General features: G+C 52.6%; 1 protein-coding gene across 7 annotated transcripts in view; it reads right to left on the minus strand.

Moving 5' to 3' along the window:
• CHD4 (chromodomain helicase DNA binding protein 4) overlaps positions 1-12,999 on the minus strand; it is a 29,810-nt gene extending 16,811 nt beyond the window's left edge. For 4 of the 7 annotated variants that reach the window (XM_043440327.1, XM_043440326.1, XM_043440325.1 and 1 more), the window contains exons 1-15: positions 12,845-12,999; positions 11,826-12,003; positions 8,300-8,421; positions 7,888-8,103; positions 7,582-7,700; positions 7,214-7,455; positions 5,622-5,749; positions 5,224-5,359; positions 4,901-5,079; positions 4,496-4,735; positions 2,196-2,399; positions 1,890-2,095; positions 1,421-1,552; positions 1,245-1,341; positions 395-586 (exon numbers count right to left, since the gene is read on the minus strand). In XM_043440327.1, the coding sequence (XP_043296262.1) occupies positions 395-586; positions 1,245-1,341; positions 1,421-1,552; positions 1,890-2,095; positions 2,196-2,399; positions 4,496-4,735; positions 4,901-5,079; positions 5,224-5,359; positions 5,622-5,749; positions 7,214-7,455; positions 7,582-7,700; positions 7,888-8,103; positions 8,300-8,421; positions 11,826-11,925 (2,313 nt within the window). In that variant the 5' untranslated portion in view covers positions 11,926-12,003; positions 12,845-12,999. The remainder of the gene's footprint in view (positions 1-394; positions 587-1,244; positions 1,342-1,420; positions 1,553-1,889; positions 2,096-2,195; positions 2,400-4,495; positions 4,736-4,900; positions 5,080-5,223; positions 5,360-5,621; positions 5,750-7,213; positions 7,456-7,581; positions 7,701-7,887; positions 8,104-8,299; positions 8,422-11,825; positions 12,004-12,844) is intronic. The other 3 variants (XM_043440329.1, XM_043440328.1, XM_043440330.1) reach the window with 2 other exon arrangements.
• Between the last annotated feature and the right edge of the window lie 1,605 nt (positions 13,000-14,604).

Here is a 14,604-nt window from a genome sequence, read left to right on the forward strand (position 1 = left end):
GCGGGCGGAGGACTGGCCTGTGCACTGCTGCTGCCCCTCTTCCCTCCCCAGGATACAAACACACCCAGCTGCCTCCTTCCCAGAGCTCCAGGCCTGCCTCCAGGGAGCTCACACACTGGTCTCTCCACACTAGCTCCACCCACAGTTCTGCTCATCTCCGTGCCCAGCTGGCCCCCAGGACTGAGGCTCCGGGCACCCACCACTAACCTCCCCAAGGCTCCACTCCCTCCCATCTGTCTCTGGGTACTTAGGTCTCTCTTACTGTCACTCAACACTGTTCTCCAGGTCAGGGAATAGTTTTTTCTTCCTTTCTCTGTCTCCTTGGAGTGTAAGAGAAGACCCTGAACACAGAACATCCCCCCACACACAAAGCCAGTAGCCCCGGCTTGCGCACCTCCTTGTAGAGGGAATACAGGAAGACTGCCGTCTGCACCGTCTTCCCAAGGCCCATCTCGTCAGCCAAGATGGTGTCAGTGCCCTGAGCCCAGGAGAAGCGCAGCCAGTTCAGGCCCTCCATCTGATAGGGGTGCAGGGTCCCACCTGTAGCATCCAGGTACTCTGGCTGGCGCTCGTACTTCACTGTCGGCTGAAGGAGGAAAAGAGAAAGTCATGAGCTGGTGAGGAATTCCCTTCCTTCCCTAAAACAGCAGCTGCTCCTCCTCACACATGCTCACTAGAGCCTACTCAAGGAAGCCACAGAAGACTGGTGGGGGAAAAGGTGCTTAACGGCTACTCTAAGTTTGTGTTTTATCTAGGGTCCTGCAATAAGCAAGGCAAGATGGAGGTCTTGGTCCCACAGACATCAGAAGACAGACACGTCACAGTCTCCCTGGCAACACAATAATTCTACCAATCAGGATCTACCAGGTGAATAGTTCTATGTTCTCCATAAATTTACTTTTAACCTTACTCATATATTACACAAAACCCCAAGGAACTGAGCCATGAATTAAGGGTCAAAAGACGAAGGTTCCAAAACAAGTTTCATAAAAGCTTGGTGTGTGACTCCTCCATGCTTAACACTTCCTCAGTCATACACTAACACCTATGTTTTTGCTTTTCTGATGAGGGAAAAGAAAATAAAGTATTCCCAGTATTTTCTCCCTGGTTTCCAGAGACGTGGAGAAGCCAGAAAGCGGTCTGTGTGAAGCATTTTAGCTACACTGACTTAAATGCCTTAGACCACCACTGTCAGGGGAGCACACAAGACACGTCGCCCTGCCCGCCCTTTTCAGCCAACTCACGTCAACCGTTGGCGTTTCAGGGGGCCTCTCCAACTTCCTCAGCTTCACCTTCTTGAGCTTCTTGCCTGGTCGTCCCTCCTCACCCCTCATCAACTCCCTGAAGACGACACAGATGTCACAGCGCTGCCAGGGGTCCTTCTCAACAAGCAGCAGCTCTGATCACTGAGGTCGCTCACCTGTGATTCCAGTAGCTCTGCTTGAACAGGTCATAGTCCTGAATCTCCACATCCTCACTCTCCCAGGATGCCTGGTCATAGGGTAGGTCCCGCCACTTGATCAAGTAGTGAACGTGGCCCTTCTTGTCCACGCTGCAAGGTCAAGAGGAGAAAGTACTGAGCCAGAAGGCCCCCCTGCTCAGCTCCCCAGTCAGTCTTGCTCTCAAAAACTACCAACAATAGATGTTTCAAACCAGACCTCTGAGGAGGCCAAATGCCACATGGATTCAGAAGCAATACATCTGGTGTACCAGTCTTTGCACCAAAAATGATCTCTAATCTACAGCCTATGGCTCAAAGGCCAGGATTCAGTCAGTTAATAAATAACTGAGTGTCTCGTCCGACTGTAAGCTACTGGTGAGGTCCATTTTCTGAATCCCCCGAGGATACGCAGCCCACCTCCAGGATGCCCGGCCGGCTCCACCGGTACCTGTGGTTGAGAATTCGGTGGATCATCATCCACTCAGGCTTTATCCCATAGCGATAGAAGCGCTCCTCCATCTCAGCGAATTTAGGGTCCTTATTCTTCCGCTTCCGGCTCTTCTCCTCGTCACCACCGAAGTCCCCAGAGGGTGGTTCATCCATGTCATTCTTCCGCTGATAGTTTCGGAACATCACTTGACAGTGCAGCTCCAACTGCAAGCAGGAAGAAAGACATCACCAAGAGTGACATCCACCCTTCTCTCCACACGCTGTTCTCTCACTGCCGCCCCTAACCAGTCTCTCCCAGGCTCACCTGCAGCTCAGACACCCAGGAGCAGTGCCAGTATGACATCCCTTGCCACTTGACGAAGAACTGCCGCTCTGGCCGCCCCTCCAAGGGCTTGGGGGACGGAGTGTTGGGATCAGCATCTGGGGGCCGAGGCACTGGCGTGGGAGATGGTGGCTGACCCCACTTCCAGATTAGGATCTTCTGAACTTTGCCCTTAAGAGCTGGACACTAAGAGAGAAAAAGAGATGAGTCAACACCAAAGCACTACCATAGGGAGATGTATACCTGAGAGCAGCTTCAACCTCATAGTTAGTAAAATCTCATTTCAATTACAGTCTAATCCCTAAGCCCTTCAAGATAGAGATAGAATCCCCTGTTTCTAGACTTAGTCCAGGACTGGTGTGACATTATCACTCCTATCTGCCTAACAGAGCCAGCAGCTAAACCAACAATAACTTAGAGCAAGTAGGCACAGAGAAGTCACAGGCCTGGAGCCCAGATTTCCTCACTTAATCTATTAGATTGGTGCACACATAATTGCAGTTTTGGACTGTGAAACTTAACATTTAATCATTGTAACTAGACTCAAACACATTTTTAACAATCAAAATAGGCACAAACACAATAAACACATTTTTGCCAATGAGAAGTAAGTTTATTCCTGTAGCGTAAAAATCCAGGCTTCGGGATTCAATGAATTCTTGGAAAGCATTTTCCGCATCATGCTGATTGCGGAAGCATTTTCCCTGCAAAAAGTTGTCAAGCTGCTTGCAGAAGTAGTAGTCGGGAGGAAGAGAAGTAGAGGTCAGGTGAATATGGCAGATGAGGCAAAATTTTGTAGCCCAATTTGTTCAACTTTCTGATTGAACACTGTCTGAATACCGCATGATGTTCAACACTGATTGAACATCAATTTTTTGATTGAAGCGTTGATTATGTCATGTATGGTTGGGTGCTGTCATGGAGAAGAATCGGACCCTTTCATTGCTGGTCTGGTAGCTCAGACAGTAAAGAATCTGCCTGCAATGCAAGAGACTGGGCTTCAATCCCTGGGTCGGGAACATCCCCAGGAGAAGGAAATGGCTACCCACTCCAGTATTCTTGTCTGGGAAATCCCACGGACAGACAAGCCTGGTGGGCTATAGTTCATGGGGTTGCATAGAGTCGGACACTACTGAGCACCTAACACACTTTCATTGACCAATGCTGGCTGCAGGCATTGTAGTTTTCACAGTGCATCTCATCGATCTGCAGAGCATACTTCCAAAATGCAATGGTTTCACTGGGATAAGTAGTGGATCACACCGGCAGCAGACCACCGAACAGTGACCGTGACCTTTTCTTGGTGCAAATTTGGCTTGGGAGGTGCTTTGGAGCGTTTTCTCAGTCCAACCATGAGCTGGTTGTTGCCAGTTATTGTATAAAATACACTCTTCGTTGCATATCACAGTCTGATTGAGAAATGGTTCATCATTGTTGCATAGAATAAGAGAAGACGACACTTCAAAACCGTTCCAATTTGCTTCAAAGGCCGAAACACCGTAGAATGGTTCGTGTTGAGTCCTTCAGCAACTTCTTATGTAGTTTTAAGAGGATAAGCGTCGATGATTACTCTTAGTTGGTCATTGTCAACATCCCATGACCGGCCACTACACTCATCTTCAAAGTTCTCATCCCCTTTGCAAAACTTCTTAAACCACCACTCAGCTGTATATTCGTTAGCAGTTCCTGGGTCAAGTGTGCTGTTGATGTTGCGAGTTTTCTCCACTGCTTTATGACCCATTTTGAACTCAAATAAGAAAATTGATTGAATTTGCTTTTTGTCTAACATCATTTCCACAGCTTAAAATACACATAACTAGTCGTTACAAAAAACATAAACCAAGAAATATGCATTAAAATGATGTATAACACAACCACATTTAAGAATGTATTCCAATTATCAAATGGCAAAGTTCAACAGTGCTAAACCTCATTTACTTTTGCACCAACCTAGTAACAGCAGTAAGTGGTCCTGTTACATGACTAAGCTACCAAGACCTCGAGGCTGGTATCAAGACAAGAAAAGATGTCCTGGGCTACATCCCACTTGGGAGAATCAGCAAAGCATCAGCTCTGTTGGAAGTCAGTCCTATAGCTTCCCAGGAGAAAGGCATCCCAGGACCACAAAGGAAGGAAAACCCTGGTTTTGGGGCTCAAAGGCCTCCAGCCCTCCAGTGGCCTCTCCTGCACCTCAGCCTGGAGATGCCCACACAGAAGAGGGGTGAACCCTTGGATTGATCCACACCTCCCTCAGCTGACCCCAGTTGGGGCCAGGCACTCACCGTGCAGCGGGGACACAGCCATTCGCCGTTGGGGATCTCTGGGAGGGGGGGGTTTAGGCAGTGGATGTGGTAGGAGGAAGGACAGGTGTCACAGCAGAGCAGCTCCCCGCCATCCTTGCAGACCCGACAGAACTCCATGTGGTGATCATCCTCTTCCTCGGGGTCTCCCCCAACCTCCTCGAGGATCTCCTCACCCTCTGAATTGTCCTCCTTTGCCTCCCACTGGATGCCTTCCTTCTCCTGAAGTCGAGGACCACAGAGTCAGGTTACAACCACCCCCCACCCGCCCAGCTGGACCACGCCCAGAATCCCTCCAAGAGCATCCCAAAGCCCAAAGCCCACAGCCAGCAGCACCAGCATGTCTCCTCCTGCCCAGGCCCTCCCCCCTTAAGGCTGGGCACTCACACAGTGTGGGCAGCTCCACTTGCCCTCAGGCGCCTTCTCCATGTCTGGGTCCAGGCAGACCATGTGGTACGCGCGGGGACACGTGTCACACAGGATGATCTCTCCGCCTTGCTGGCACACCTCACAATAGTCCTGGTGGTCTGTCTCATAACCATCCACAGCAGTCACCTCCTCCTCGCCTGGGCAAGGAAGAGGGAAAGCCCAGTTATTAGAAAACAACCACCTCCCCCCACCCCCAAAGCCCAGGCCCCATCTCCTTAGGGAGATGCCTCCCCAATCATTTCCCTCAGCCCATCACATATTGATACAGAAAAGCAGCACACCTTTCTTTTTCTTCTTTGTGGTACGCAGTTTCTTGCGGCTGCGGCTACTGCGACTGGTAGAACCATCAGAAACAGAATAGCTATTGATACTGGCGTCATCGAAGTCAGACTCCACATCTAAGTCGTCATCCTCACTCTAATGGGGTGAGAAGAAATACGGCTCAAGGTTCAGGCCAAGGAGAAGGAGTGGTGGAGAAGGGAGGCAAGGAAATCCCTCTTTCACTCGGGGCACTGGAATCACAGCAAGGACTTACACAGCAAGCCTAGAGCCCTGTTCTATGACCAACTCCCCACATACTTCAGCAGCCACCGTGAAAGGTGAATCCTGAACTAAGACACCATCCTCTCCACAGGCTAAAGCACCATCACCAGGGGATAGGGACCCGCTGGGCTCTCACCGAGGATCTCTTCCGCTTAGAACCAAAACCTCCCAGTTTGATTTTCAGGGGAGCTACTTTCTTGGGTTTAGGCTTCTTGGCATCGGGAACACGAGGGCTGCCCTTGGGCTTCCTCCGAGCATTGGGACCTAAATCAGGAGAAAGCAAGTGTGATCATGCAGTCCAAACACCCATGAGAGCAGAACATGGGGAAAAGGAAATATTCCCCACCCAAAGTATTTCCACTGGGTTGGCAAAAAAGTGCCTTTTTAAGTAAGACACATTTTTCACCTTGGAGAACTTTATTGCACAATGTATCCATCATTTTGTTCAACTACCTTTTGCCACTTTTCTGGCAACTTCATAATTCTATCTTCCCAAAACTTATTGTCTTTTTGAGCAAACAACTGTTCCAGGTGCCTTTTACAGTCTTGCAGGGAACTGAACTTTTTTCTAGTAAGAGAATTTTGTAAAGATCAAAATAAATGGAAATCTGAAGGTGCAATGTCTGATGAATAGGGTGGATGAATCGGAACTTCCCAGCCAGGTTATAACAGTTTTTGCCTTGTCATCAAAGAAATGTGCAATCTTGCCTTACCCTGATGGAGCTCATAATAAAGGACTCCCTTCCAATCCCACCACATACACAACATCACCTTTGTTAGGATGAAGACCAGTCTTTGATGTGGTTGGTGGTGGTTCATTTCACTTGCCTCAGGATCTCTTCTGTTCCACATTACTGTACAGCATTCGCTTTTCATTGCCCATCACAATTTGTTTGTTTTTTTTTTCACAATTTGTTTTAAAAATGGAATTTTTTTGTTACGTTTAAGTAGAGAATTCCATATGGAAATACAGTTAAGATATTTTTCATTTAACTTACATGGAACCCAAATATGAAAGTGATGAACATAACCAGGCCAGTGCAAATGATTTTCAACACTTGATTTGGATTTTTTGAGTATGTCAGCAATCTCCCATGTGGTATACAACATTGACTGTTCTCAATTAATGTCTTGATTTGATAGCTATCAACTTCAACTGGTCTACCCAACCATGGAGCATCGTCCAGCAAGAAACCTCCAGCCCGAACCTTTGCAAATGACTTTTGACACGTTCGATCAGTCACAGCACCTTCTCCACATATTGCACAAATCTTTTTTTGTGTTTCAGTTGTTTTTTCACCGTTCTTGAAATAATAAAGCATAATATGCCAAATGCTGCCTTTCTTCTTTTGTCTTCAATAGTAAAATGACTACACAAAACTTAAATTTTGGTAGTTTTTTTTTTTCTTAATGCACACTCATATGACAACCATCACAATACGATCTATCAAAACTGTTTCAAATGAAGTTAAAGACAACCAAAAAAAAAAAAACAAGAAGGACAACTAAGCGAGACTAGAGCCATCTTACGGAAAATTGAAGGAACTTTTTGGCCAACCCAACAAAATACACCCCACCTAAAACATTTCTACACTGAGCTTCCCAAATTTCCCTCCTGATCCAAGATTCATCCCTCTCTTCTAGCTTTTATCTTTCAGCTGACAGAACAATACATCCACACGTCTGCCAACCACACTAGCCCCCACTTCCACTGGGTCCCCTTTTCACCTTTGCCCTCCTTGGTCTTGGCCTTGCGGATAGGCACCTCCACAGGGGGCGGAGGCGGTGCCACTTCAGTGGCCGTCACCATGCTCTCAACCACGGCCACTGCCGCTGCTGCCGCCGCTGCCACAGAAGCCCCAGAACTGCCTTTGAAGGGGTTGTTGGTGCTGAACTCCCGCCACTTTGCACCCAAAACCATCATCATCTTGGAGACGGCGATCTTGGGGTTTTTGGCAGCAATGAGGGGCCTGGGGGAGAAACGGCAGGAACAGAAAAGAGGAAAAGTTTAAAAACAAAACATAAAAGATGGGGGTGGAGGTAAGAAGAGATGACAGAAGTGCACTCCACCCCATCCCCAAGATCCTCCTGTTTACCGAACAAACTGGCTGAAGGCCTTGTAGTTGGTGAGGGTGCGATAATCCTCCTCAGAGAACACGTGGTCAATGTCTTCCATGCCCCAGTCTTCCAGGAGCTGAGCGGATGACTTAGGCTCCTACAGAGAGAGCAGGGTCAAGGCTTGACTCCGAGTGCCCACACTCACCAGAGGAATCTGAGTTGCAACTAAGGCTGGCAAGTCCAGGGTAAGAGCAAATCATTAGAAACAGGAGGAAAGAATTCAATCTCAGGGGCAGCAGTGTCTGGGAAGCAAAGGACCGAGGAGAAGGTGGAAATGCAGGCACCTTCGAGTCGTCGTCGTCCTCGTCCTCCTCCTCCTCCTCTTTCCGCTTGGATTTACTCTTCTTCTCCTTCTTAGGGCCCAGCTTCTTCTTTTTCTTCTTCCCAGGGGTATAGTCGCTGCCTTCGCTGTCTGAGCGCAGGGCCACCTCTTCCTCCTCCTCCACAAACTCCGGCCCCTCCCCAGAGCTGTCCCCCAGCTGCCGGCATAAGAGCAAACGCTGGAGCAGGGAAGGGGGGAGAGGGAGACAGACACACACATGCTACACACATGCTGACCTCAGGACAGCCCCGAGGCGACGCCTGGGACCTGGCCCCCCACTCCAGGGCCAGCAAGCGAAGGCCCCAGCCCTCCAGTCCTTCTCAGGGCTCCTCCTGCCTTCCTCCTACTCCCCATGACATCAGTCACCCACTCACCTCCTTTTTTTGGCGCTTGCTCTTAGGGATTTTAGGGTCCCGAGGTTTCTTAGGCTTTTTCTTCTTCTTGAGCTTTGGAGTCTCTGCTTCTGACAAGTCCTCTTCCGGGTCTTCTTCGTTTTCTACATTTATTTAGCAAAGAATGGTAAGCAGGGAAGAGATCAATAGCAAAAGGTTAGTGCCTAATCCAGAGGCTTTAGACTTGATTCCCCCACCTCTTGTCCCAGATTCCACCGAAGAGAGCTGCTATGCACGCCACCAATGGAAGCTGATACTCAGGACAGAAACAGAGAGCTGGAGATCCCTGAAACAGGCCTGCAGGGCCAAACCGGGCCCACCTCGGGCAGCTGCCCAGACCCTGAGCAGAAGTCCTCTATATGCTCCTCAGGGCAGCCGAATGAAGCTGCATGCAGTTAACCAAGGAAAAGAAACAGGTCCAGCCCTCCTGTATTCCAGTGACCAGGAATGAGAATGAAAGATCCTACCCAGAAGACCAAAACCAAAGACGACACCCTTGGCACATTTCCAGAACAGTACCTGCTCAGTGGTCCCGGAAACCTTCACATCCTTCACTAAGCTCCTTTGGCTCGTCACTGCTCAAAACCACCAGAACCTCTAAGCCCCAGGTTCAGCTGCCAGCCTAGTATCATGCCCACTCCCAAACCGGACTTCCCTTCCCCATCTCCAGCTCTACTGTTCCTTCCCAGCTTCTCCTGGGTCAGTAGCCTCTTCTCCCCAGGGGCCCAAATCAGCCCAGCTGTCACCATCCCCCCCCCTTCCTCCTCCCATCTGGCTCCGCCTCCGGCCGGCTGGGAGCACACACAAAGCCTGGGGTAATGCTGAGAGCTCCAGGGCAGGCATAGGTGGGAAGGGGCACCGAGAGGGGAGGAGAAGGCCAGGAAGCAGCTTCCTTTGTAACAGACATTCATACCGGCGCACCAGCTCCCTCCTCCCTCCTTCCCAAGCCACCCCCGCCCAAGGAGGGGGGAGTGGAGAAGGGAGTGGAGAGGAGGAGGGAATGCCTCACCCACTGAGGAGAGGGAAAATGGCTCCTGACCACAGAAGCCAGCCCAGGGCACCCAGCTGCCAACAGAGGACAGACAGGAAGTGGCAGGGGAGGGGGGTGGGGTGGAGAGAGGTAGCCGGAGGGGGAAAGACTACCCTCATAGATTTCCCAAATGATCACCTGGTCCCACGTCCAAACGCCACCTCTCCTAACACTACCCTGGGATGACACAGTTCTCAAGACGCCATTCTCATGTCCTAGGCAAGGAAACCCAAGACACCTTGAAGGGTGACACCACATGAGGGCCTGAGTTACTCCCTCAATCATTAGGATTTCAATCATCAGCGCTAAGATTTAACAAAAGTTTGGCGGTACTGTGTCAGAGTACACAACCTTCTTTCTGACACCCAAAAGGTTGGCCTTCCTTGAGGGATGGAAGCCCACAGGAAGTCTCTGAAACTCAGCTTCCTCATCACCTCTACCCAGAGTGCAAGCCACAGATCCTAAAGCACCTCTAACAGGGTTACAGGCCACCACCTATCCAACCAGCTGAGAAAAAGGGAGCAGCGCCTAGAATAGTGGACAATAGCCTCCTACACAGGTTCTTAGCTCCTGACCCCCTAGAACTGGCCCGAAAACGCCTCTGACTCCGCCCTTCCTGCGAGGAGCAGATACTGGGGAGCAAGACACACTGGACAAAGCGCCATCAGCCTCCCCCTTTCCCTCTCAGCCGGGGATCAGGCCAGGCACAAGACAGCCCCTCCCATTCCCCTGGGAATGGAACACCAGCTTGGATCTCAGCAGAAAGAACCATTTTCTTAAGCCCTTCTCCCAAGTCATCCCTGTACTGTCCTTGTCCCCAGTCAGCCACATCTCTAAGAGTCACCATCAAAGCTGGAAGTGGAGACCGGGACAATTCACATAGGCAAAGGGGACCCCCTTCCATCCACAGAAGACCCTCCAACTTCTCAGGCAGATGTGCTGACCTGGCAAGAGGCAAACTGACTGATATAGAGGAAGATTTGGGAGAGGGGCAGGAATGGGGTGTGGCAAGTGGAAAAACTGGGTCACACTACAGCTTGGGGCAGAGTTCACCCTGGGAGCCCACACTGTTCCCAGTCAACAAAGGGGCAGCCCCAGATGAGGAGCCAGCACAAGCTGGACAGCACTGCTGCCTCTCATGCCCCCCATAAAAAGGACAGGATCCTCTCACCACTACCACCCTCCCCCGCATCCTGGGCCACAGCACAGAAATCTGCCACCATGCCCTCCTTGGTGACAGAATTCAAGCCTCAGTTTCTGATCCCAGCAGCTGAAGATTCAACAAGAACACTGACCCTCTCTCCTAAGTGGCCTTGGGCGGAAGTGAAGACTTCCAACTAAGAAAGCGCCAAATGTGGAAGCATCTTTCCCAGACCACCTCAACTTGCAGCTGGAGCTAAGGAGAGAGAAGGCAAAAGGGAAAGATGTTTGCTGGGAAACAAAAACAGAGACAGCAGGATCCCAACTTAAAAATACACACAGAGAAGATGAAGAAGTGGCAGGTAGACAAAAAGATGAAGGAAACAAGTAGGTGACTTAGCTAGATGCTCTGAAGAAAGGACAGAGGAGACAGAGATCCACTTTAGAAACGTGACAACAATCATCATTTGAGGATAGACAAGAGTCATTCCAATCAGGCAGGGTGATTAAAACAATTCGGGTTTGGCCAGTCCAAGGAGCCACCCCAAATCACAGACAGCACAACCCCCAACACACCTACACAAACACTTCACACCACCAGCCCAAACCCCAGGCTACCTGAGCAGGGCAGAGCCTTCTGGGAAAAAAGCCAGGATTAAACCGACTTGCCAGGGAAAGAGGGGTGCCCAGGGTATCACCTCCCTTCTTTCTGCCCCTCCTAATGTATCCTGCAGGCTATGACATCCTACCCCAGCCCCACTCTTAATATTCCAGCAATCTGCGTGACTTAAAGCGCTCTAGATCCCAGTTGAGGAGCGCAAATTCAAACTTCACACAGTTGAAACTGCACAGAAAGCCGGTAACTGATCAGAAGCTAAAAATAATCAGAGAGTAACCCGCACTCCCTCTTTCTTTTCCACAGCAGCAACCACAAGATCCTGCTAAAAGATGCTCTGACGGTCTCCTCCAAGAGCAATCCTCAACCCCCTCACCGCCGCTGCCACCGCGCCCAACCTCCAGGGGTCCCAGCCACCTGCAGTCCTTCGGGAACCCACACCAGGCAAAGCCTACCAGCCCCGAGAGCTCCATCGACCGGGATCCGCAGAGCGTTCCCGAAGACAGTGCAGCAAGCTTGCACCGCGGTCCGCGGAGCCCAGGAGGCACATGGCTTCCACCCCCCTCGCGCCGGAGCTCCGCAGAAGGGAACCACTCCCTGCGGATGCCCTCCACCTCAGGCTGCACGGTGGGAGCCCAGAAACTCAACCCTGTCTCTCCACAGTCACTAGGGAGGGCCCAGATGGCTCCTTCCTGCCCGGGGGCCCTGGGGGAAGGTGTTACCTGGGTGGGGTGGGGGCAGACTGTTGTTCAAAAGTGCATCCATGTCGTCCTCCTCGCTGCCCGCGGAGCAAGGGGACGGGGAGCCCAGGCCCGACGCCATCCCCTTCCGCTCCCGGCCAGGGAATTGGCCCAGCTGCTCCTGCCTGCGGCCTGGGGCCCTCGACACTGGCCCGAGTCACTGTGCGGGGGAGGGGGGAGAGAAAGAGAACAGTCAGTGACGCGCACGGCCCCCTCCCCCACCCCGCCGCGCTTTCCGCCCACCCCGGCCCCCCCTCAGCCACCCGAGCAGGGCACCCGAACCACTCAGGCTGAACTTAGTTCCACACTCCCGGGGGCGGCCCGGAAGCTGGCTCCCCGACTGCAGCCCCCCAGACCAGAGAGAGCGGCGCCCCCGAGGGCAGGCCGGTGCCGGCGTGGGGAGGGGAGAGGCCGCTGGACGGAGCCGGGCGTGACGGGGGAGGGGGTCCGAGTGGCCGCGGCGCGGGGCGGGGGGGGGGGGCCGGGGGAGGCGGTCGGCGGCGAGGCGCTCGGGGACACAAGGTCACTTGGGGGTGGGGGGGCGCCTCCCTGCGCCCGGGGAGGGGCCAGTCCCCAGACAGGGCAGCTCTCCAAAGGCTGTCCTTTGGGACAACTCGGGCTCTCCGGAGGAGCCGCGGGGACGAGGGGGCGTGGAGGCTCGGCGCTCCGGGGGGCTGGAGGTAGGGGCGTGGGGGACCGGCGCTCCCACCGGGCAGGGGGCAGAGCCACGTGTCCCGGGGGGCAAGTGAGCAGAGGGCGAGGGGGGCCCCGGGCATTGTGGGAGGCCGAGTCCGAGGTGGGAGTCGCTGGGAGCGAGACTCGGGTCGGCAGAGGGCGGGGGCTGGGCGCACTGCGGGGCAGGGAGAGGAAGGATCGGCTCCCGGGGCAGGGGGCGGTCCGCGGGTCCGGGGACACCCGAGGAGCAGCTGGGTGGAGGAAAGACCCTCGGGGCTGGTCGGGCTGAGAGGGTCGTCTCTTTAGGAACCCCGAGCTCGCCTCACCCCGGAGCCGCCGCAGGTCGCGCTGGGTCCGGCCCGGTGTCACTCCCGCTCCGGCTCCTCCTCGCCGCGGCCGAAGGGGGGAAAATGGCTCCGGCTCCGGCGTCGCCTCTTAAAGGGCCCGAAACACCGGCCGGGAAATCCCACCGCACAGGCCCCGCCCCCCCACGGACAGCCCATAATAACCTCAACCAACTCCAACCCCCCCTCCACTACCGCCACCCTCCTCCCTAGGTCTCCCGGGCAACCCCCGCCCCCTCGTCGCTCCGGCAACCATTTGGCCACGCCCCCTTCGAGCGCGCGCGCGCGTGTCACCCGGGCAACCACCCACCTCCTGGCCATCCCATAATACACACGGACACCACCCCCCCACCACCACTACCACCCCACGCACACACACACCATACACATACATGCCAGGGTTGTTGACATCTCATGATATTGCAGACCTTTTGCAACTAACCCTTTATCCCCACCCCTCGACATCCCATAATAGCTATCCTTTGCCAACTTCTTCACTCTTGGCCCTAACGCTAACATCCCATAATAATTCGTCACCTCTCTCTTCCCATGGCCATCCCATAATAAGCACCCGTCCCAGCCCTTCAGCCTCACATCCCATAATACTCATCCCCATCCCCCACAGACATCCCATAATAACCACTCTTCATCCACCCCCAGTTTGATATCCCATAATAGTCAGAAACTCACCCCCCCCCCCATCAACGGACACTTCGGCCTCCTCCCACACACATCCCGTAATAATCAGTCTCCCACTTTCAGTACTGGCATCCCATAATAACCCACCCCCTGGCGCTGCCCTCAGCCCCTGCAGGCTAGATCATCACAACACGACCCCCAGACTTCACACATTCATTCTAGTTCCACAGCCCTTAATAACCACTCCTCCCCATCAGAGAGATATCCCATAATGATCAACAGCCCTACCGTCACCCCACAGATGGACAACTAATCTCCTTTCCTCTAACACTGGAAAGCTATCCCATCATTTCACTCCTCCACCCACACACTGACAGCCCATAATAATTGCAAAGAACTCGTGGTCAACCAGACATACCATAATACTCCCAGCACAACCCCGAGTCACATCCCATAATGCTTCACCTCCATTCCACCACCCCTATACCTTTCCAGCCAGACATCCCATAATATTCATACTCATACCTCCCCCATCTCCAAGGCTGTCAGTCTATTCTAACACCCACACCAGAGAGGGTGAAGCGGGCTACCCACATTGCCCTGTCCCCGCCCCAACTTGTACACACCTTCATCCCTTAATGAGCCAAAGCAGTGTCCTGGCACAAAGCCTCTTGATGTATAAGATGGACCCTCGCTTTCCTCATCCATCATTTCCAAACACCCAGAACTGAGAGTCAACCTAGGACCCCACCCAGTCCCACCAAAACCCAGGTGTTCTCCAGACACTTAACCTTCAGGTGAGTTTTCAGTAAGACCAACCGAATACCATACTGACCAGATGAGACATTCACATAAAGTTTAGCTCACCCCAAAGCATCCCATAACAATTACAAACCCACACCTAAAGACTATTTCTCAACATTCCAGCAGTCCTTATCCCATACCACCTCCCCAGGTCAAGCAGTCCATTCTCATGCCTATAAATGGACATTCCACCACGGTGTGAACTGAGGATCTTGCTATCTGCTCACGAAGACCCAAGATTTGCTCTCCTTGTACTCATGTTTATGCAACAGATGTTGAGGGAGTACCTAGCAAGGCAC

This window comes from Cervus canadensis, chromosome 21 (assembly GCF_019320065.1).
Source record: "Cervus canadensis isolate Bull #8, Minnesota chromosome 21, ASM1932006v1, whole genome shotgun sequence".
Lineage (NCBI taxonomy): Eukaryota > Metazoa > Chordata > Mammalia > Artiodactyla > Cervidae > Cervus > Cervus canadensis.